The sequence below is a fragment of the Lissotriton vulgaris genome, chromosome 8 (assembly GCF_964263255.1).
Source record: "Lissotriton vulgaris chromosome 8, aLisVul1.2, whole genome shotgun sequence".
Taxonomy (NCBI): Eukaryota; Metazoa; Chordata; class Amphibia; order Caudata; family Salamandridae; genus Lissotriton; species Lissotriton vulgaris.
Genome location: NC_141696.1, coordinates 410,474,665 through 410,498,188, shown reverse-complemented (window position 1 = coordinate 410,498,188; position 23,524 = coordinate 410,474,665). Strand labels below are relative to the sequence as shown.

General features: G+C 47.4%; 1 protein-coding gene across 1 annotated transcript in view; it reads left to right on the top strand.

Moving 5' to 3' along the window:
- Positions 1-23,003, top strand: part of ATP10A (ATPase phospholipid transporting 10A (putative)) — an 895,063-nt gene extending 872,060 nt beyond the window's left edge. Inside the window, exons 20-21 of the mRNA XM_086934179.1 lie at positions 7,967-8,154; positions 22,202-23,003. Coding sequence (XP_086790305.1) covers positions 7,967-8,154; positions 22,202-22,910 — 897 coding nt within the window. The 3' untranslated portion in view covers positions 22,911-23,003. The remainder of the gene's footprint in view (positions 1-7,966; positions 8,155-22,201) is intronic.
- The last annotated feature ends 521 nt before the right edge of the window (positions 23,004-23,524 follow it).

Here is a 23,524-nt window from a genome sequence, read left to right as displayed (position 1 = left end):
GGATTCTGAATGTTTGCTTGCCATTGATCATTGAAAGAGACCACATCTGATCTTGCAGCACCTTTCACCAGTCCCATTATATGGGTGTTATTCCTTCCTGCCTGCTCCTCTGAATCTTCAGTATGGTACACAGGTACCTTACCCATGTTTTTATAATCCACTGGTGGGGCAAAGACCATTGAGAAAAACCTTAGTCTGCTCAACTCATTCAGCTATTTATTCTGATGGTCTCTTTACAGCTTCAATTCATCCACAACTGTATGCTATTTTGTGTTTGAGCGCCTCCCTATGGCTGCAGAGACCTCAAGGATTAGGTCTTGTTTGTTGGGTCATGACATTTTGTGAGGTGGGGGCATTCCAGATGTTACTTTCTTCTGGGTGGAATTTGCTGATTACTTGGGTCCCTGGCCCAGGTCACTTTTGGTTCGCTCATTATGTAGGTGTACTCAGTTTTTCCTGGAAGCTTGTCAGTAATGTTGGTGCAGTCAGAACAAAGATCTGTGGACCAGCCACTCAGGTCAGGTAGACAGCCCTGTGATGCCTTTATCATTTAATTTCATTGGTCTTTATTCGGATATGCAATATCCATAAAAGTACAAACATTTCTCATAATCATTTACATAATCCATCGTCATAAACATTTCAAGCAAAAATCAGCTATGAAACTAGTCAATAAAGATATTGCAAAGTTATCATGCATATTCAATAGCAGCTTCAATACTAGAGTGCCAAAGGGCAAGGTGCGAATATTTCAGAAAATAGCAGCAAAGATGGACAAATTATTAGATCACATTAGAATTACAAATAGCAGCATCTTATAAAAGTGCCAATGTGCATAATGTGAGTAAAAACTAGAAGAATAGCAGCGAGAAAAGGCAAACGTATTAAGTTCCATGCATAATGCTCTATTCACCCGCATATTATTCATATTACATGTTGCCCTGTCTTAAATATAAAATCCGGAAGTGTATATAGTACATCTTAATCCAACATCCAAGAATTCCTAGACGAACGCGAACGAATCCCTTTATCTCAACGGTGTTTGATTCCAGGAGATGGCTATTGCTCTCTGTAATTTTTTTGTGGTCTGGCGATCAGTGTAATCTTCTACTCTTTAGGCTGGGTCATTCAATCATGGTTTCTAAGTCATGAACACATGCTGTGCCCCTATGATGCCACCATGAAGGTGAAGTCTGTAGATGTGTAAGGGCCATCAGGGTGCCCCCTCTTTGCAGTTGCACCGCTTGGCAAGGACCCCAGGCAAATACCTCCACTTCAGTGAACATGCCTAATTTTTCCTTATCAAAGACATGCACGCAGCCTATGGGTCACTGCCAATTCTGGGGAGGCTGAGTATGGGGCCCAGTAAACTCATAACCCACTCCAGGTGACTGCCAAAGCAGAAGTGGACTTTGAACCTCCTGCAGCAGTCAAGAGACCCTCAGTCCTACCCTGCCAACTGATGAAGTTGCCTCACCTTAGAAATGGACCTTGAATTGGCGATCCCCTCTGCAGTGATTTTTGGCCATGTCTTTGTCTCTACTCCTCAGTTGCGGAGATTGTGTCTGGACCAGTGTCTCTCTTCAAAGAGAGAGGCAGCTCATCCCGGCGGGGACACACTGCACCATTGGGCTCATTCTTTTTTTTTAATTCTTTCACTGCACAGTGGTCAGGGAAACCGGTCTCCGCTTCTCTGTCACGGCTCTTTCTGCCATTGGCTGAATTGTTCTTTTGGCTTCACTGGTCAGTCCTCATTTGATCTTCGCTGGAATGCATGAACTCAAATCTGATAGGATACTAGAACCGTTTATATAACACCGAGACACTGTCCTTGCTCTCTGCCTTAGTGCCTGCGAAAGTAACTGTAAATAAACCCCGACAAGCCATGAACTCATACATTACAGTTAAATAACATTGATACATCTGTGCTGTTTAAAATGTAAGATTTCAGCAACAGTACTGAAAGCTGTTCTTTAATTTATCATATTGGGCAAGAAATCCTATTCGACTCACAAGAAAAGCAGACGTCAAAAGTACTAACAACCATGCATATATTGTTCATATTCTTAACCTATCTCGCCATGCTTGCCCTTATTGGAAGGATGCTAAACGCAGGCATCTTCTCCTTTGGCAGTTGTGCACATAGCGTCAGCAAACGTTAAGTACATTTCATCACCCAGGTGCCCTTGTATAGAAGTCACATTTTTAATATTTGGTTGTTTTACCTCCACACCACCCTTCCAATGATAGTCTCTACACTCCTGCTTTACCCCCTTTGATATGTCCCTATGTAGACCCCCAATCTGTGCACCCATAATTTAAAAGGATTTCTCTCATGTTTAGCTGTGGGGTTTAAGATTTAAATAGATTCAGGGGTGTAGCTTGGTCAGTAACATTGGGAGGGTGTGAGCTTCAGATTTCCCAACAATTACACTGGTTAAACTACATTAGCCTGCATGGAGAAGGGCAGAGTGTGCAGCAGTCTTTGCGTACTCAGGAGTGGGCAAAGCACTCATGCCATGCCCTGCTCCGAGAGCAGGGTAGCTCCGCCCGCCTGCAAAGTGCAAAGACAAATAAAATGTTAATAGCCCAAAGTTATTACCGTTTTATGTTTTGTCTTTCTCACCCTGCGAGAAAACAGTTGGGTGACGCTCCTCCGCCACAGTGGAAGAGCCACCCCTGCTTAAAGCACCTGTCCCCAACTATTTATATAGAATACATGTATTAAGGGGGGTTGAACACCCCAGAACCCACTTCGCTCCCTCCCTCCAGCCGACGCTACGTCCCTAAATATGTCGTCTGTCATGGCAGCTGTCAAAGAATATAATTCTTTTGACCACAAAGAAAACTGAAACAATGGAGATGAAACCATAATTTGATATTATAAATAATGCACCTTTAGCTTTTGATGCAGTACCTAAATCACAATGGATTTTCTAACTTCCATAACTGTCCTAATAAAAAAGATCTCTATTCTCACTATAAGGCACGTTCCGTAAACCCTCAAGGGCACTTAAGGTATAGTGTTAGTTCTTTATGTTTACTCGTTGTAATGTATAATACTCAGGAGATCAATTAGTCTTAAAAGAATGTTTAAAGTGGTACTGTATGTGAATATGAAACCACTTTATAAAAAAAAGATAGACAGAAACTGAAAGAAATTACGTGGAACAAAATGAAAAATGTAGGTCTAGCTGGAGACATGTTGATACCAGTATGTAATAAAAACTTAGATTTGGACCTGCCCCTTGCTCATGTGTGATGTTTTTTTTGTGTTTCCCCACTCCTTCCTCTTAATTCAATGGCTTTCATCCTTATTCTTCTGTCTGCCCCACCTCTAGAGTATTTTGGTGTCACTGTGTTTCGATTTGGTGAGTTGCAGCCTTCCAGTGCTGGAAGTCAGCAAACTGTTTGTACGTTTGCATGTTTCTGTGAACTTTTAGGACTATGAGAGAGAGCACGGCTTGTCCTCTTTCACCTCTTGTGCCAGCCTTTCTAGCTGTCTACCCAACTGACCTTGCTCCCACCCGTCCTTCTCCAGCTGATGCTGCTGCAACCAACTACTTCTTACCCCGTTCTCCTTGATCTTATGATCACACTCGCTCATCATCACTGTCCTTTCACTCTTCCCTCATTGCTTCCCAACTCCGCTCTCTTTTCCTTGATCCTCACTTGGTGTCATCACTCTCTTCGCTTCCCTACCTTCCTGCTCAGTCACTCTCTTTCGCTCTCCATCACTCACTCTCTGCACATACTGGTGACTGCTGACTTGCATTCGCAAGAAAACAGCTGTTCCGTAAGTAACCAATATAGTTGTCTTGTATGTACAAGTGGCTGGTACTACTTGTAAATATTATGTTGAGGTCCTCGAAAACATACTCAATAATAATTTTCATCATCATCACAACCCAGCATTGAGATGTTTTTTTGGGAGATAGAAAAAAAGCAAAACTCATCAGACTTGCAGAAGGGTTTATGTACATAAAAATGTACATATAGCATTGATGCACTCTCAATGATCTGTGTGATGGAAATGAACGCATAGTTGAGATTGCTTGCAATTTTTCATTTCCACTTGAAACAAAAGGAGACATTTTAGGGAATCTGATCCGTTCATAAGTCTCTGGTTCCTGAGATCAAGGGGAAAGTGGTGAAAGCCCACATAATCCTTGTTCCTCACTCATAGGATTTCTAATAATGTCCTAAGATAGTGCTGCCTGATACAGAAAACATTTGTGTATGACTCAAGGGACCTCTACTATTGGCTTATGGTGTAGTAGCCTTCTACAACAAAGACTTTTGTGTGACTGGGTCACTTATAACAGCTTAAGGTATTGCAGCCTAGAAGCAAGGATTTGATTCTGACTCATTGGACCTCAAGAAACAGCTAAAGGTTTTACAGTCTGCTACAGCAAAGACTTGCGTTGGATTCAAGGGACTCTAGCAATGCATTAGATACTGACCCGTTCATCAGAAAAGTGTTTGCTGCTGGTTTACAAGGGCTTACAGATTTGCTCTTTAAAAATAGTGAGACAAATTGGCTTTGCCAATGTTTGTTCATATTGTAAATTTTCAAGAGACTTGGGCAGACAGAGAAACAGAATGATAAGGAACATAGTGTAAACAAAATCTGAATGAACCATGGTGGTTATTTCAATTGTAACATACTGCGGCAAACGGTCAAGCTTTCCAGGTATTTGCTCATAACTATTCTGTAATGGATAAACTTTGGCACTTTTCGACAGCTTGTGTCCTGTTATTCAATCATACATGCACCGCTGGGTGTGCAAAACCTGCCTGGTGTGCAAATTCAAGAAACAGCTTGTTAATTAACCTCACTTAATTGAAGCTGTGTGCTTTCATTAATGGGCTTGTTTTCAGAAAGTATTGGAACTGTACATCGAGAAACTCTCTAACACTAACTAACAGCCTTTTCAAAATCAACTATATTAAAAGCGATTTTCTGATCATACAGGCATGGAAGTGCAGTGTGAACAATTGTTCATGATAGCAAATCATGTGGACTGAAAATCTAGTAGTATTCCTACTTTAATGTGTTAACTGTCATTGTTCAGGAGAATAATGTGGGTGTTACTCATCATTTCGCTCTCACTCAGAAGGCTTCCACTTAAAATACATCTTGTGTTTAACATTTGATTGAATGTACTCTTGACAGTCAAGCTTCCTGAAAACCTGCACACTGCTCTCTGCTGACAGACATAGACTCAATCATTGTATGTTTATCCTGTTGGTTGGTTGTCGATTTTCACAATACGGTACAGTAGTTACACTTTGTCTCGGTCTGTGTCTGGACATCAATGTTGCTATCAGGATGTTCTGAAAAAAACAAGGGCCCTAGTTCCCGCGTTCCACACCTAAGCAGCTACAATTAAACACCAACAAATATTTATGATGCCAGATATAGTGTTAGAATAATGGATAGGGCCCTCCGTCCTATCATGACTGGTAAATACACATATGGAAGAAAGTAACCACCTACTCATTTAGAAATAACCATACCTGTCAATGCTAAAGTAAAATAATTCTCAACAATCCAATGTTTTGAGAAGTGTGCTTATTATTATTCTGCCTGTATTTGTTGATGCTTGTTTTTGATATGGACAGCCAACACATGTTACAACCTCCGCCAGCCGCAAGGCCTGCAGCTTTTTCTCAGTAGGTCCCAGTTGAGTGCTGTGAACCACGCTATGTATGGCCCTGTCCCTAACCCCACGTTTGAGATGGATAGATGGCAACTCCCTGGGGGAGATTATAATCGGGCACTCTATTCCAGAGCCGACCGGAAGCACCTCACGGGCCCTACGGCAGTGGCTGTGCGAGTTTGGGGAAGCGCGACCGCCGCCACGGGTTGGACGGATAGGTTGACGAAATCTACCCCATTGTATGCCGCGGAAGCGCTAGGTGGCCTGTGGACGTTGAAGGGTTTCGACAGATGGGATCTCATTGGTATCAGCAGGGTGGGTGACCTCTGGGCCAAGGGTACAGTCAAGACCTTCGAGGCACTACAGCGAGAATATGAATTGAGTGACAGGGAATATTTCCGGTACCTCCAGGTCCGTCATGCGATTCACTCGGTTTTCCCGGCTGACACTTCTATCCCGGAGGCCTCCCCTCTTGAGGATAGAGTGCTTGATGGGTACGTCCCCGATAGCACTATATCTCTCATTTACAAGAAACTTATCTACGATCGCTCGGATCTCCTTCTGCAATTGCGGACTATTTGGACCAGTGACGGACTAGAACTGGACGATGAAGACTGGCAGGCGGCGATATCCTCCCCTAAGGAGGTTGCGATTCCATCACGTCTTAGGCTGGTGCAACTTAAAATACTGCATCGGGTGTATGTCACAGGCCCACGACTGATGCATATGGGTTTTTCCGTGGATGGATTGTGTAGGCGCGGATGTGGTATGCTGGCTACTTTTTTGCATATCCTCTGGGAGTGCCCGGAGGTGGCGGCGTTTTGGCGCCGAGTGCATGTGGTTATGGGTGAAGTGACGGGGGTAGTGTTGTTGCCTGATACGCAAATGTTTGTTTTTTAGCTGTACTTTTATGACCCGCAGCGGTCGAAATAAAGTCATCAATGAATGAATGAATTAGGGGATGCTAATTTACAAGGGTACACTATAGTTCTGCACAGTCCTATTCAAAACATTATTACTGTGGGTGTAAGATTTGGGTGAAATGTAGATCTTACGTTATTGGTGAATTGGTCAAATTAACACAAAGCAGTGGCTTGCCAGCTACAAAACTTTGACAACACCACACCCAGTATCTCAATGTAAAGGGGTGTGACTCCTACAGGGATGACATAAAACGAATTTGCTTTACCTTAGGACAGCTCATTTTTACATATCTTGTGGCCCATCTCTGTAATAAAATGAGAGGGAACAAGATGGGTTATAGGTTTCTGTAGACACAATTTCATTATAGAAGTAAATACACAGTATTCTAAAGAGTACTTGTTGAAGGTCGCACAGCTTCAAAAAACCTGCCTATCCTATTGCATCTCCAGCTAGGACCTGGAATTATGCTCATCTAGGGGTATAGTCTTTAAAGTTGGTCAACAAAATGGGGGTGGGCTGGGTGTGTGTATCTCTGAATATATTTATAGATTGTGATATATATTTCTTATGTACTCATTAACAATAAACATAGTTTTACGTAGAACCCGCATGCGTTCATCGTTCGCCTGTATTTTGAGAAGTATTTTCCATTTTATTATACTCAATCAGGCCTTAGAGTGAAGTCTCAGCAGTTTGTATGCAATCAAATCTTTGAAGATGTGAGTACTTGTGCAATTTGTTGAAGGGAAAAAGACATTAGAAGCTATGCCTTCATCTTAGCTGGGTTGTTGTCCAATATCCTGTATTCTGCCTAATCTTAACTAAATCTTTGAGAAGGACAGTGTTATCTTTGTGGAGGTTTCCCAGTTTGTTTGAAACTTTCCAGGCATTTTGTGCGCAGTTTAACCCCTCCTCTGCTAGTGACGGAACCACTCCGTCATCAGCCGCGGTCACGCTATGCTGATGACGGAGCGGTTCCGTCACGGCCCGCTCGGCACGCCTGCGCGGCGCGGATTCCGCGCCTGCGCTGAACGTTCCATTGAGCGGGCGGGCCGTGACGGAACCGCTACGTCATGAGCACAGCGCGTCCGCGGCTGGTGACAGAGCGGTTCCGTCACCAGCATGGGCGCGCTGCGAGGCCCCCCCACCCCCTTAGCGCTGCGGCGGAATAGCCGCCGCAGCGAAGGGGTTAAACTGACGTGTTATTTTCCTCAAGCACAACTGATATAATGCTGACTCCTTTGAAAGCACTAGGTTTCTGCCTCCTTTAGAAAAATTCTAGTGACCTCAATATTAGAAATTCAACGAAAGAAAATCGAGCTTTGAGAAAGAAAAATGTATTGAATAAGCTTAGATTGCCTTTTTTTATTTCCTTTTAGACTTGGATCAATGGGGCTTCCATTATCTTCAGCATCTTTCTGTTTTTTTCTGTGGCTCTAATTTATAATGCATCTTGTCCAACTTGCAACCCACCATCTAATCCCTATTGGACTATGCAGAGATTGCTGAAAGAGCCCAAATTCTACTTGGTTTGCCTTTTATCACCGGTTGCTGCTTTATTACCAAGGTATTATCATCATCTTCCAATCTCAATCATGGTCCTGTGATCACATTATTTCATTGTTCTGATATGTTTTAATAAGAAAGTAACTGTATATACAGGAAAGTACTTTTGTTCTGTCCAACTTTTATATAATTCTTGCTAGCCTCATACCTAACATGCAAATATTGATGTACTTGTGCTGAATGATGCAACACCTTTCTTGTTAAATCAGTAATATTTCCTTTTAATACAAAATGTGTTTAAATAGGCATTTTATCTGAAAGAAACACGTTAGTGTTAGATTCCTTACCTTAGAATATCCCCAGGCGTCAGTCTGGATCCGGAAACTTTTGCGTAGCAGTACCCCTGCGCGTCGGTAGGCGTCGTCTGCAGGCGTCCCCTGCGGCTCCGCGTCCGTCGTCGGCGTCGTGCGCCGTGATGACGTCGCTGGAGTACATAGACGCCGCCTCCGCGCGCTGACGTCAGTTCTTCTTTTTTCCGCGCCAGTGGACGCAGATCTGAAGAGCAGTACTCCGGTCTTTGACCAAGTTTTTCGATTGTCTTTTTTCTCTATTGTGCCTGATAGGATGCCAGGATTTAAGAATTGCGATGGCTGTGAGCGCACGATGTCGGTCACAGACCATCACCGCCTCTGCCTCCGGTGTCTGGGCCCCGACCACGACGTGGACTCCTGCGTCGACTGCCGGGCCCTTACCAACAAGGCTAGGCGGGAGCGGTCCCGCAAGCTACTGGAGCTCCGGGTGTCGGCCCCACGTCGGGACCGGGAGCGGTCCCGGTCCGGCCGGAGGTCGAGAGAGCGTTCGAGGGAGCGGTCGCGGAGCCGCGCCGGGCGCTCCGGAAGTCGACGCCACTCGTCATCCTCGTCAGGTAAGAAGCACAAGAAGTCGGGGCGTCGTCATCGTACCCCCGACTCCCCCCGACGCTCGTGCGATGCGGCCGGGGGCTCGGGTGACCCCAACCCCGCGGCTCCGCGAGAGTCGCCGGCGCGGCCTGCCTCATACCCTCCGGTCCCTGGGCATGGTGCGACGCCTGAGGAGATCGAGGCGTTCCTCATGGCCATGAGGGCGCTCGCTTCTCCGACGGGGCCTACGGCGCCTTCGGGCCCAGTGCTACCGTCTGGGGGCCCTGGCGGTTCGGGTGTCCCTGCCTCGGTGCCGTCGGGTGCTCCGGCCCCGGCGCCGCCGACGGCTCCGACCCCGGCGCCGCAGGGGCCTTCGGGATCGGCGCCGGCTGGTCTTCCGGCCTCCCCGGCGCCGTTGCCATCGGGGTTACCCCCGACGCCGCCCCCGCGCGGCGCCGGTTCTCCGCTGCCGGTTCCGGCCGGCGGTGGGGTTCCGACGCCGGCTCCGGGCGGCGCCGTCCCCTTACCTTCTCCGACGCCGGACGCGGCGCCGGACGGGCGTCGCTCGACGCCGGTCCCGACGCCGATGGGGCCCATGAACCCCGAGGAGCCGGTCTTCATCATTGACTCCGAATACGGAGAGGATGAGGAGTACGGTGAAGGTTGGGAGGGGTCCGAGGACCCTCTGGCTCGCGAGTGCCAGTATGACCCGGACTGGACAGGTGACTTGGGGGATGCCAGTGGTTTGGACGACTCCCCTAACCCTGGTTTGATCTCTCCTCCTTCCGTGGCATCGGTGGAGGGAGCTGCCTATTCTGTGGTGCTGATGAGGGCTGCCAAGGCCTTAAACCTTGAGCTCCCCGTCGCGGCCGTGAGGCCTAACATCCTCACCGAGGCCTTCAAACCGCAGTCATGCCCACTGGAGCCTCTGCTGCCGTTTAATGAAGCCTTGTCTGACGTTCTGTTGGGCACGTGGTCCAGGCCCGCTTCAGGTGCGCCTGTTGATCGGAACGTGGCCAGGCGCCACCGTCCTTGTCCGGACGACCCCAAGTACCTGTCTACCCACCCCACTCCTGAGAGTCTGGTGATCCAGGCCTCGACCTCCCAGTCCGCATTCCCGTCGGCCCCGCCCGACCGGGAATCCAAGAGGTATGACCAGTTTGGCAAAAAGGTCTTCTCGTCCATTAGTTTGGGCCTGCGGTCTTGCAACACCGCCTGCCTCTTGGGCCGCTACACCCACTCTGTGTGGGATACGGTCGCGGAGCTGCTGCCAGAATGCCCCATGGAGGTGCGGGCAAAGCTCGGTCAGGCTGTGGCTGAGGGCCGAGATGCAGCGAAATATTCAATTCGGTGTGGTCTTGATACGACCGACTCGCTGGGCAGAGCTATGTCTACGACGGTGGCGATTCGTCGTCACGCCTGGCTGAGATCCGCCAATTTTTTGGCTGATGTCCAGAATACACTGATGGACATGCCGTTTGATGGCTGTCACCTGTTCGGTGACAAAGCGGACCACGCGCTGGAACGCTTCAAGGACTCCAGGGTCACGGCCAAGTCCTTGGGTCTCTCGACCCAGCGTCAGCAACCGGGTTCGTTTCGTCCCTTTCGTGGCCAAGGAAGGGGCGCCCCCACACGTGCTGCCAGCCACGCGCCGCAACAATCCTTCCAACGCGGTGGCGGCCGTGGAAACCGCCGTGGTGGCGGTCGGGGACAACGGCGGGGTCAGACCACACCTTCCCCCGCAGCATCTACCCCAAAATCCTCCTAGTCCGTGCTTTCGGCCCCATGTGACGCCAGTGGGTGGCAGGGTTCGCCATCACCACGCTCACTGGCGCACGATCACTTCGGACAGGTGGGTGCTGCAAATTGTCCAAAGGGGCTACTCCCTCCCCTTCGAGACCTCTCCTCCAGCCATGCCACCGCAGAACCACCGTGTGTCGGGGGACCACTTGACACTTCTGCAGGAGGAAGTTACGGCCCTCTTGGCCAAGGGGGCCATCGAGCGCGTTCCTGGGCCAGAAGTAGGGCGTGGTTGTTATTCCCACTACTTTCTGGTGCCCAAGAAGGACAAGGGGGGCCTACGTCCTATCTTGGATCTAAGGAACGTCAACGGCTTCCTCCGGAAGGAGAAGTTCAAGATGTTGACGTTAGCTCAGGTCTTGGCTGCTCTAGACCCGCAAGACTGGATGGTAGCGTTGGACTTGCAGGACGCCTATTTTCACATCCCCGTCCTGCCGGCCCACCGGCGTTACCTGCGGTTCACGGTAGGCCAGGAGCACTTTCAGTTTATCGTGCTCCCCTTCGGCCTTACCAGCGCCCCACGGGTGTTCACAAAGGTGATGGCGGTGGTCGCAGCCCATCTGCGCAGGTTAGGGGTTTCAGTCTTCCCCTACCTAGACGACTGGTTGTTGAAGGCGGGCTCGCCCCAGACAGTCGTCCACCACCTTCAGATGACGGCAGACCTCTTGCACGACCTGGGGTTCTCCATCAACGTGCCGAAATCACACCTGTGTCCCTCTCAAAAGCTCCTTTTCATCGGAGCGGTTCTGGACTCGGCGCAGTTTCGGGTTTATCCTCCGGAACGGCGGGTTCGGGATATTCAGGCTTTGATTCCCATCTTTCAGCCGCTATCCCGAGTCTCGGTCAGGTTGACGCTGCGGCTGCTGGGACTGATGGCTTCCTGCATCCTTCTGGTGCATCACGCCAGGTGGCGGATGCGGGCTCTGCAGTGGGACCTGAAGTTTCAGTGGGCCCGGCATCAGGGCAACTTGTCCGACCACGTCTTGATCTCGGAGGGCACTGCGAGACAACTGCAGTGGTGGCTTACGGACCGCGATTGGGTCAGGGGCAAGTCCCTCTCCCTTCCCCAACCGGAGCACGTTGTCGTGACGGACGCGTCCCTCCAGGGCTGGGGTGGCCACTTGGGAGAGGCAGAGATCAGAGGCATCTGGTCTCCGGCGGAGTCCCGGCTCCATATCAATCTGTTGGAGCTGCGGGCGATTCATCTGGCACTGAAGGCATTCCTCCCCTTTGTCAACGGGAGTGTAGTGCAGGTGTTCACCGACAACACCACCGCCATGTGGTACTGCAACAAACAGGGTGGAGTGGGGTCGTGGACCCTTTGCCAGGAGGCTCTGCGCCTCTGGCAATGGCTGGAACGTCAGGGCGTGACTCTGACGGTTCAACACCTGGCAGGTTCTCTGAACGCCAGGGCGGACGAACTCAGCCGTCGGTGCTCGATGGATCACGAATGGCGTCTGAACTCGGACGTGGCGCAAGGCATCTTTCTGCAATGGGGAGAGCCTTGGTTAGATCTATTCGCCACAGAAGAGAACGCGCAATGTCATCAGTTCTGCGCGTTGGAGTTTCCAAGACGGCACTCGCACGGCGACGCCTTTCGGCGCGAGTGGAGTTGCGGTCTGTTATACGCCTTTCCGCCTATACCACTTCTGCCCAGAGTGCTGAAGAAGATCAGGCGCGACCGGGCCCAAGTTATCCTTGTGGCTCCGGACTGGGCTCGAAGGTACTGGTATCCCGAGCTACTCAGCATGTCAGTCGGTCCCCCGATCCGCCTGCCCCTTCAGGAGGACCTTCTGTCGCAGCAGCAGGGGACGGTCCTCCACCCGAACCTGTCCAGTCTCCACCTCCATGCTTGGAGATTGAGCGGCGGCAGTTGAGGCCATTTGACTTGCCTCCTGAAGTCTGTGATGTTATTCTGGCAGCCAGGCGTCCCTCCACTAAGTCGGTATACGCCTGTCGGTGGAACAGATTTGTGGCATGGTGCACAGCAAAGGCTGTGGATCCTCTTTCTGCCCCTCTTTCGGAGGTTCTTCTGTTTCTTCTTTCTCTTGCCCAGCAGGGCTCTGCTCTGGGCACTATCAAGGGCTACCTTTCTGCCCTTTCAGCCTTTTTGAGGCTTCCTGATCAGCCTTCTTTGTTCAAATCCCCGATTGTAACTCGATTCTTGAAAGGCATCACTCACATGTTTCCACCTGTTCCGTTTGTGATGCCTCAGTGGGATTTGAACCTGGTTCTAACTTTCCTGATGTGTGCTCCCTTTGAGCCCCTTCATTCTTGCCCTCTCCGTCTCCTGACTTTAAAGACGGCTTTCCTGGTGGCCATCACCTCTGCCAGGAGGGTGAGTGAGCTCCAGGCTCTTTCTGTCCAACCTCCTTTCCTGTCCATTCATCCTGACAAGGTGGTTCTGAGGACTAGACCTTCTTTCCTGCCCAAGGTTGTTTCGGCCTTTCACATCGGGCAGTCCATCACCCTCCCTTCCTTCTTCCCGCCTCCGCATCCTTCAAAGGATGAAGAGCGGCTCCATCGTCTGGACCCAAAACGTGCGCTTTCCTTTTACATGGATCGCACACGCCAGTTCCGGGTGGATGACCAACTGTTTGTTGGCTACGTGGGTGCGAAGAAGGGACGGGCGGTTTGTAAACGAACCATCTCTCGATGGGTCGTCCTCTGCATCAAAGCGTGCTACTCTTTGGCTCGGAAGGAGCCTCCTGTTGGGCTGAGGGCCCATTCCACTCGGGCCACGGCGGCTACTACTGCCCTGGGCCGGGGAGTCCCCTTGCAGGACATTTGCCAGGCGGCTACGTGGGCCTCGCTGCACACCTTTGCGAGGCACTACTGCCTGGACAGTCAAGTCCGGAGGGATGGCTTCTTTGGCCGTTCTGTCCTCCAGGACTTTCTGGTGTAGTTTTGTATTGGTTCGCAGACCCACCACCGGGGTTGGTATTGCTGGGGTATGTATTCTAAGGTAAGGAATCTAACACTAACGTGTTTCTTTCAGATGAACAAGTTACTTACCTTCGGTAACGATATATCTGTAAGAAACATTAGTTAGTGTTAGATTCCTTACCGAACCCACCCATCCTCCCCGTTCTGCGAACTGATACCTAGGGTTAAGGTCATCCCTTTCAGGGCCCTAGTTTGTACATGGCACCAGTGTTGGTTCTCTCATGGCTCTGCGTCTCCTGGCGCGGAAATGCTGTGTGCAAAGAACTGACGTCAGCGCGCGGAGGCGGCGTCTATGTACTCCAGCGACGTCATCACGGCGCACGACGCCGACGACGGACGCGGAGCCGCAGGGGACGCCTGCAGACGACGCCTACCGACGCGCAGGGGTACTGCTACGCAAAAGTTTCCGGATCCAGACTGACGCCTGGGGATATTCTAAGGTAAGGAATCTAACACTAACTAATGTTTCTTACAGATATATCGTTACCGAAGGTAAGTAACTTGTTCATTAAACTCACTGTGTTCCTTGTTTATCCTCATCTGTCCCATTTGATCCCCAATATGAATGGGGTCTATGACGAATGAAGGTCCACACAGCAGGTATGTCTAACATACAGGTTTATTTCATACAAAGTATTGGCTACAGTTTGTCACGCCCAGCTGGTCCAGATGTCCAACAGCAACTGAGGGTTGCAGTAATAATCTTCACACAGAGCCTGCTAAGCATGCGAGCCATCATTACAAAACACAACATACAGAATGCATATGAGGTGCTTATCCTACAATGCACTTCACTACATCACCTTACCCCCCTTACAAAATGAACAAAAACAAAATATTTTTTTTTAAAAACCTAATAAAAGTAAATAAATGTACAGTACTTATCATAGTAAGACCTCTCCATGAAGATTACACTTTGGGTAACAATTATGAGAGTTCAAAGGCATCAACAGACCTCACACCCACATGTTCGCTAGGCAATTTCCCTCTCTCAGAAAAATTTCCATGAACCTGCACCTGGTTATCGGCTACAAAGGTGTGAACGGATCCTTTTCTCTTGCTCATCATGCTTACCTGCTCTGGCTTAGGCTTATCCAACTTCCTCTTGTTCCACCAACTTTTTCCTATAACTAGTACTGCACCTTTGCTGGCTTTGTCCACACGCACTGGTGCAGTGAATTGGACTCCCATTTTTCAGCTCTGATGGATTTTTTAAACATTATCCAGTCACCTGCCACTAGATCTGGTCCAACCTCACCCTATTTCCTGTATCAATTCTGCTTCCTGTAAAAGCTTTGCAGCATCATTTTTAAGGCTAGGCATCCTCTGCACATGCAAATACTTTCACTTTTGTTAATTCGTACAGGCATCTCTCTTCCTTTTAGTGATGAAAAAGTGCAATGTGGGGCAATATTATAATTCCTAACTTTCTGAGTAATAACCGCGCTCACATCTAAGCCTGAATTTAAGGCAGTCCGTATGCCTTCCTCAATGATTCTGTTACAATGCTCAATCAACCCAATAGAGGAAGACAAAAACTGAGACACATTCAGTTGTTTACAGCCCATACTGGAAAACAGTGTCTTTATGCCGTCAGATGCGAAGTACGTCCTGCAGTCTGTAACCACAATTTGAGGTGTGCGTTCCAGAATAAAACTATCTTTCAAGAATTTGATAATTGTCTCAGTTTCAATCGACTCGATGAAAGAGTAATACCTTCATTTTAGAACATAATCAACAAGAAGCACAGCGTATCACATATGTCAAAGTGGAGTAAGGCCCTGAAAAATGTAACCTTTTTTTATCCAAGCACCCTCAGAAACGGATGTCTGGTGTACAGGGGTATGCATACTCTCCCAGTTCTTGTGTAGACACTCAGGACAACTGTCAATCTTGAGAAACCAGGCTATCAAAGGTTTTGCCCAATCTTCATGCGTGTCTTGATAGTATCCTCATTACCTAAATACGCCAGAGATATTATTTTGTTGTGCAGTTTTGTGGGTGAGACTAAACGTTCTCCTTTAAGGACAACTCCAATAACCACAGACAAATTGATTGTGACCTAAAAAAAAATCAACTCCCCATCTAAGTACTTCTCCACAGACCACCATGCATTGCATTCTCCTTGACCTTTCCCAAAATGCAATTTTCAGCATACGTATTTAACCAATTCTGTTTACTCAGCTCACTGATGTTTACCCATAGCACCTAACATTGCCACATGTTCTGTACCATTCAGTAGGAGATCAACATTATTAAGTGAAACTGTGGGACAAACCACTAGAGTGACAATACTGTCCAGCTGGAATAGTTTTCTGGAACTTCACCAAGCCTTACAGAGTTGTCAGTACCAGGGACAAGGTATAAACCCATTTAAGCCGGGTCCTGCCACCCTATATTTCTGCCCTTAACAACCACATAAACTGTGTATGTCACTCGGCCAAGACAAGTGACATTTGATTGTCTTTCTCCCCAAGTGCCTTGTGAAAAGCAACAGTGGGAAACAAAGTACAATTATAATCCCAGAATACAATACAAAATATGGTACCTCTCAGAATAGTTATTGGGGAACCGAAGTCAGCCATAAGCAATAGTGGCACATTATCCATGAGGGAAGGGTAGAGGGAAAATGTTTTTTTTACAAATCACTCACCTGTCGGCCAGCTGGCTGACTGGCTTTTGCCTCTCCTTAGTCCTCTTTCTGGCTTCTGCTGGAGCAGGAAGCAGGATAGGCTCCCCAGAGCCAAACACAACGCTGCAATGCAGCGTTGTGATTGGTAAGCACCCAGGCTCCCATAAGTCAATCACAACACTGCAATGCAGCTTTGTAACTGGTCTGACCCCCGTGGTTCTACGCTCAGATGGGGAATAGAAGCCTGGGCATGTTCTCCACCCAGGCTGTAATGCAGTCTGGGTGCAGGACATCCTAAGTGCTCATGAATGTTTGGCCGGCCCCACAGGGCCGGCCAAACATTCATGCTTACTTAGGAGGGTGTCACCACTACTCCCCCTGCACAGTCCAGCCCTGCCCCACAATCCACAATACTTCCCCAGCATAGAAAAATACTATTATAATAACATTGCGTTAATATCATTTTATTTTTCCTTTTTTGCCGTGCTGAAAGGTAGTGGGGCAATGCTCTGCCGCCTTAATGGAGGAGACACCCTTGCCTTTCACATGCATGATTTGACCAGGGCACTTTAAGGTGAGGACAACATTGTCTAAGGTTCAGCACATGAAACCACATCCACATCACTAAAATTCACTTGGTTATTAGCACTCTGTGAAAGTGTCCCATCTTTTTACACAAGAGACACCTCTTTCTGGCAGCTGGACAGCCTCCAGAATTGCTGAGATGACTTTTAGAACCACACCTGTAGCAACATTTTTTGCCAGTGTTTCTGAACACTTTACCTTAAGTGTTAATGTAAGATAGGGATTCCAAGCAATCCTCAATGAACACTACTACGTTGATAGCAGGTTCAGGGTGAAGAATTTTAGAGGAAATCAGAGATCTCTCTGTGCGCTTGGCTAGGTCAACTACTTCACTCTAACCTTCCTTGAAAAACAGTTAAACACGAACTGGTCACGAATGTTAATGTCAAGGCTGGGGCCAAACTCGCAAGTTCGTTGCTAGCACTCAAAGAGGTGACATGTACTCCTCCAAGTTCCCCTCCTGGTCTTGTTTGCGCTTCCAGAAATTATGACGTTCAAGCAATATGTTAGGTGCAGCAGAGAACTGTCCTCGCAGACTATCACTAGCCTCTAGATAGATATTCCATGGGCCATCTCCAAATTTTAAAAGATTTGTTGAGCCGCATGACCAAGACTACCAAATAATAATGCAAATTTGAACACAGGACTGTAACCCGTAGTATCTACGGCAACCACATGGTTCGCAAATAATCAAAATCACTGGATCCATTTTATAGTTGGTTTGCCAGGTTGAGCTAAAAATGGAGTTGGTTGCGTAATTTTCTGCAGAGTGACCATACTAACACTTGCAGAAAATACAAAATAAAATATTAAAGTAAAAACAAAAATTGGCTTAAACAACGCCTAAACAGTACCTGCTCAATAGCATGTGGTTCAGTTGCTTCAACGAACAATACTATTACAAGAAAACATAGAACATGACAATAGATAATAAATAGTGCTGCTGTAAGAAACAATGCCTGAAAAGTAGCTTATAAGCGCAACAGTATTTGGTGCAGCAGCTTCAGCCATCAATACTGTTACCAGACACTGTAGCAAGTGAGAAGGGTTAATTACTGCTGCTCTTGTATCTGTGATCGAAGCAATGCACAACAGACACCCTGTTGTGGCCATTCCGTGTGAAGCACCCTCAAAAGACTCCACAAAATGAATTTGTCCGTATTACAGTTGCTCACGGCCTCCGACGTGATGCGAACTTAAGATACATTTGAGAGACGAGTGTGTGCATATGTTTTATGAGAACAATTTAAACAAAGATGGCCGCCACATAAAGATGCTGTGACGTCACTTCTTTGTTCTGTATTACAATGCATAAGCTAAAGACAAGAAGCTCGCCAGCTGATGTAGGTCACGAAAAAGGTGGCTGGCTGACATAGGGCCCCAGGCTTGTGAGATGCGCGTGGGCCAATCAAATGACGCGCTGCAAGAATGCGCCGTAAAACAGCCAGCACACTACCATGGAATTGGCCACATGCAATGTTTCTTAAATCGGCAGCAATGGTCCTGAAGACACTGTGCACAGCAGTGTGTATGCTGGCAACTACATGTGCTGTTGGCTGCTCACAGGTTCACGTGCCACTTTCTCGTCTGTTTCAGTGTCAAAGAGCATGAGTACTGGCAAGTTGGCAACCCACGGTACCCTGGCCAAAATAAAAGAGTATGGAGACTTGTCTGGCCCTTGACTAGTTTGCGTCTTCTAATGTGCCACTGCTCCAGTAATGGCAAAGGTCCTCCACAAGAATTTCCATCAGAGTATAAGTCGCTAAAAGGATTGTCTTTTAGGCGCTTACTTTTGCCTTCAAGGCCCTTCATCTGATTGGCCCCAAATATCTTCAGAAGCGCTTGGCTTTCTATGTGCCTCGTAGGACGTTACGTTCCGCGACTTTATCCAAAGCCTTGATTCCCCCCTTCTGCCGGGCTAGAATCGGAGGACGCTCTTTTCGTTTTCTAGCGTCTCAAAGTTGGAATGACCTGCCTGTCTTGCTTAGGAAAGCTGAGGATCTGCTCTCTTTTAGGAAAGAACTAAAAACCTGGCTTTTTATACAGTAACTGTTCTTCTCTTTTTTCTATTTTCGCAGTGTTATGTTTTTTTACATTGAGGGCTCTTTGTCAAAGCGCCGGGACACTCCTAGGAGTAGCCGTGCGCTATAAAAGAGCATTTTTAACATAACATAACATAAGTTCCAGAAACCAAAGTCCACTGCATGCATGAGCCATCATTCCAAAACACAGCACAAAGCATTATTTAACCATAACAATTCACTCGAGCCTGCGCATGCATACAAAATGCATATGACATGCTTAACCTACAATGCACTTCACTACAGGCATTATGACACTGTTGGATTAAAAGCGTATAAAGTTGGGCTTCATGGCCGATCTTGAAACATGGCAGATACCTGAATCCAGGGCTCCACAACCGGGCAGGACGTCAAATGAAGTAAGCTAAAGGCTGAGGTGGCTGGCCATGTGAGACCGAGGGGCAGCCGTGCCGTAAGACTTAAGATGGTGGCCCTCAGACTGCTCTGAAGCCCATAGGGCAAGGAACCTTGCAAGCAGCAGCAACATACCTGAATTGCTCTGTTGAGGCCTGCCGGAATCCCAGACAGTACAGCAGTAGGGGGATGTGGTTGATTTACACATAACCTGAGGGGCTGAAGTGATGTACAATTGCACCTTTGTTGCTTTGCTAACTTGATAAGGAAAGGCAGAAGTTGCAGGAAAACACCTCATAATGGCCTGGGACTGTCAAGATCAGACGCATCGGGCGGCTGGGACATTCTTGGGTGGTGGCAACAGACTGGGGAGTGACATTTAACCAACATCTCTTGGCGTGTAAAAGTTGTCCTAGTGTGGGCGTGGCCTACAGCCCATCGGGCTGATCAACAAAACCTCTTAAAAGTCCTCTGAGATAAAACTGCCTATGGCTAAGCAGTGAAGAAGAAAGGGGCCAATTTGACCAGAGCAGCATATAACGCTTCTGGTGGTTCACCAACACCCAAACATTTGTCACACACGGCCCACCACTGGAGAAAGACCAGAGCCTCACCCACTCAGACATCCAGGGTGCAGCCAGAGTTGAGACCACAAGCTGGACGGACTGGTTAGTCACAGTGAGAACAGCATGGAAGATAATAAAGCCTAAAAGATAAGCACCTGGCCCTAGCATTGAGCAATTGCTCAAGAAGAGAGTGAGGCCAAAGTTTGCCCAGAGTGAACCTACAAGCTACTGGCAACCATGACAGGGGACTAAGGAAAGAAAGAATCAAACATTAATGACCTCTTGTAGCAGGGTACTACTCGAACGATAGGCGATAGAAGGTATGAACATGTCTGAGGCAGAGAAGGCTCATGAGCCGTGGGGGGGGAATCATACCTTCACCAAGACCCTATTAGATAAGGGTAAAAAGAACTGTCCTGGTGGATATTTTATATTCCTATTCCTCATTTTTTGAATCTCAATGGGCACCAGACTGGATCCAAACAATTTGCAATCTTTCCCCTGCACGTTAGGTGATATTTGGGGAGTTTCTGAAGTCAGTTCACTTTTTTCTGCAGCCTTTACTGAGTTTCCTAGCTGCTCTCTGTGGAGGTTTGTCATGTAAAACGAGTTTTGCTGTGCTTGGCAGGATGTCACCTCCAAAAAATCAGGCTTTAAATCCTGCTCATCCTGTCATGGACAGATGTCCATTTCAAACCCCCACTAGGTCTGCATGTGGTGTTTTGGGCCTAAGTACAACTCAAAGTTGTTCGAGCAGTGAGTCGCCATGCATTCAAAAGCCATTAAGTAGTGGGAGGCAAAGTTATGACCTGTGTGCACCATGAGCTTTGGGCTTGATCAAGATCATGTTTGCCACCATCTTCCAAGTCATCAAAGGGAAAAGCAGATGGAGAGGTGCAGATGGGACTACTTCATGACAAGGTGCTGCTTCTAGACTTGGTGAACTGTACACAGAGGCTGCTTTAGAACAAAGCAGTGATCATTTTATTTCCTCTGTTAGTGTTCTCAAAGTTCTGACTTCACCAGCCTAGGTTTTGACATCAGGACATATAAGGTGCGGACTGGTGTGCTAGTATCAGTCACTGCATAATGTTGGGACCGGAACACTCTCGGTGCTTCAATGATTACGTTCCTCAGCTTTCCATAGCAAATAAGTAAAATCTTCCCTCCTGGGGTTTTGGGGTTCAAATCCTTTTAGAGATTCCATAAAAATTTTCTTTTCAAATCTGCATGATATTAGCATCTGGTACCTTGGCTACTATCATGATTCATCAGCCTTGGACTCCTGCTGCTCAGTAGATCAGAAGGCCATCAGAGAAGTAAGGCCAAGTATTTCAGGTAAGACCTGTGGGCACTCCTAAAGCAGACATGTTCCCCTAAGGTAACTCCCCTAACAGGTTACAATCTCCCAAGGGACCTTCCTAGAAATAACACAAAAAAGTGCCCAAAAAAGTAATGCTGCTTTCTTGAGGAAACAGTCCCACACCTGAAACTCTTCATGGGGTTGATTCTGTTTCCTGGTGCCGGTCTCATTATGAGAGCCAGTCCCATAATGAAAAAGATTAAACCAGAGTAAGCCAACACCATCTGCTAACACTGCACATGTTGAGGCCATTCGTCAAGCCAGCCTGGACATTTTCAGGCTGGCCCTACTTCTTTGGGCCACCCCCCAATGGTGGACCCGCTGTTCCAGGTTTGGCGTGTCTTGGAACTCCAACTCTGACCTTGACGCCACTTCTACCTTCAAAGTCTGCAGACCTCCATGTGGTCAAAGACAAAGAAGTGTCTGATTTCAGGACAAACCACATCCCTTTGCACCAGGGATTTGCTCTTATTGATTGACTTTTCAGATTGGACTCCGATGGCCTGGCTCAGTCAGACAGTGAGTCACAGCACAGGGGATGATTACTCTAGAGGCTGACATGTCTGTTGTCGAAAAGCCCTTTCTGAATCAGGCCATGTGTTTCTGTGTATGTTACATTGTCTCTCAAGCCTGTAGGGTTCTTATTGGAATTTCATTATTCGCCGGCATTTGTTGAATAGTTATGCTACTCACACGCTTATCTTTCCTGTTCATTTCTGTAACTGATGCTATCAAATTGTAATTGGTCCACGTTTTTTTCCGATGCCTGTTAAATGTTTAAAGGCATATAAAGTATGAAATGCAACATATCAAGCTTCTGGAAAGTCTAAATGGCTACAGGTATTTTCTTGAATGATTGATTGTTTCTTGTTATTCCCTTAGGTTGCTATGGAGGACACTACAGGGGTCACTCTTCCCAACACAACTCCAGCTTGGGCGCCAGTTACTAAACGTTCCTGCTGAGGCACGCAGTCGTTTTCTGGAGAAATTAAACCCCAAAGGTGAATTACGCGCTCCATGCCTAACACTGCAAGATGGTTCGCAAAATGCACATCATTTGGACGTCGAAGACCCGCACGATTCCTGCAACCTAAAAATATCTATGGAGAAATGTGGCCAGTCAGCAGAACCTTGTTTTCCTCCAATTAAAATGCACACCCCAACAACGCTAGAGGTTAAATCCACCCCTAATGTTGCCATTTTGCCTGGAAAACACCAACAAGCTTCTGTACCGTTTCACCCTCTGTACAGTCAAGGCCCTCCTGTACTGGGAGATAACTTGTTGCAGTCAGGTACAGAACTGGAGTCTCCCTTCACAGAGGAAGGGCTGCAGCGGACCGCAACTGAGCATCCATGTGCTTCAAGTTTCATAAACTTAAAAACGTCAACGCCACGTTTAAGGCCGATGAGGCATCCATCAAGCAGTTTGCACGCGGGTTCAAGCGACAGCATACTTTTCAATAACGGCCTGCATCAAGACTGCAGCCTTGATTACCAGCTAGAACATGCTTCCTATTGCTGCAGGGAACACATTATCGTGGACCCCAAGATCTGTTCAACGAGTGAAACGCGAGAAACAACGTTCCTATGACCTTAATTATTATTTATAGATTTTATTTTTGCACGAAAGATTTAAAAATATATATTGTTGTGACTGAAAATCGAAACCAAAGGTACAATTTTTTTATATATATATTTTAAAATCAGAGCTTTACAATATGCAAAGGACATAAATGCAATGGATATATTTGATTTATTTTTTATTTCTAACCAAGTAATATTCTGAAAAGATTATTTGTGTTCACAACCACAAAGGACAAAGTGGGCACATGGTGCTCAAGTTGCCAGAGTTGCACAGCTTGCCAACAGGAAGGGGAAAGTAAAATATGTAGGTTTGTGGTTGCAGGCTACTCATGCTAGTTTGCATAGACAAGCTTACAGTTCACATATAGGTCGCAAATAATGTCTTTTTATTCCCACCTTTTTGCAATGATCCCCAGTTCAAATTTGAGAATAGTTGTGTCCATTTTTTTGCTGCTTAATTAATATTCAGGTAGACTTTTTTGTGCTATATATCTGCTCTTTAGAGGCCTATTCTGAAGACGTTTCTATTACCTTTTCACTGTATGTTGATTTGTAAATTGCAGTGACAATTTGAGTCCTGCTGTTCTAGGGTTATATATAAGCAGTTCAATAGTGCCTTCC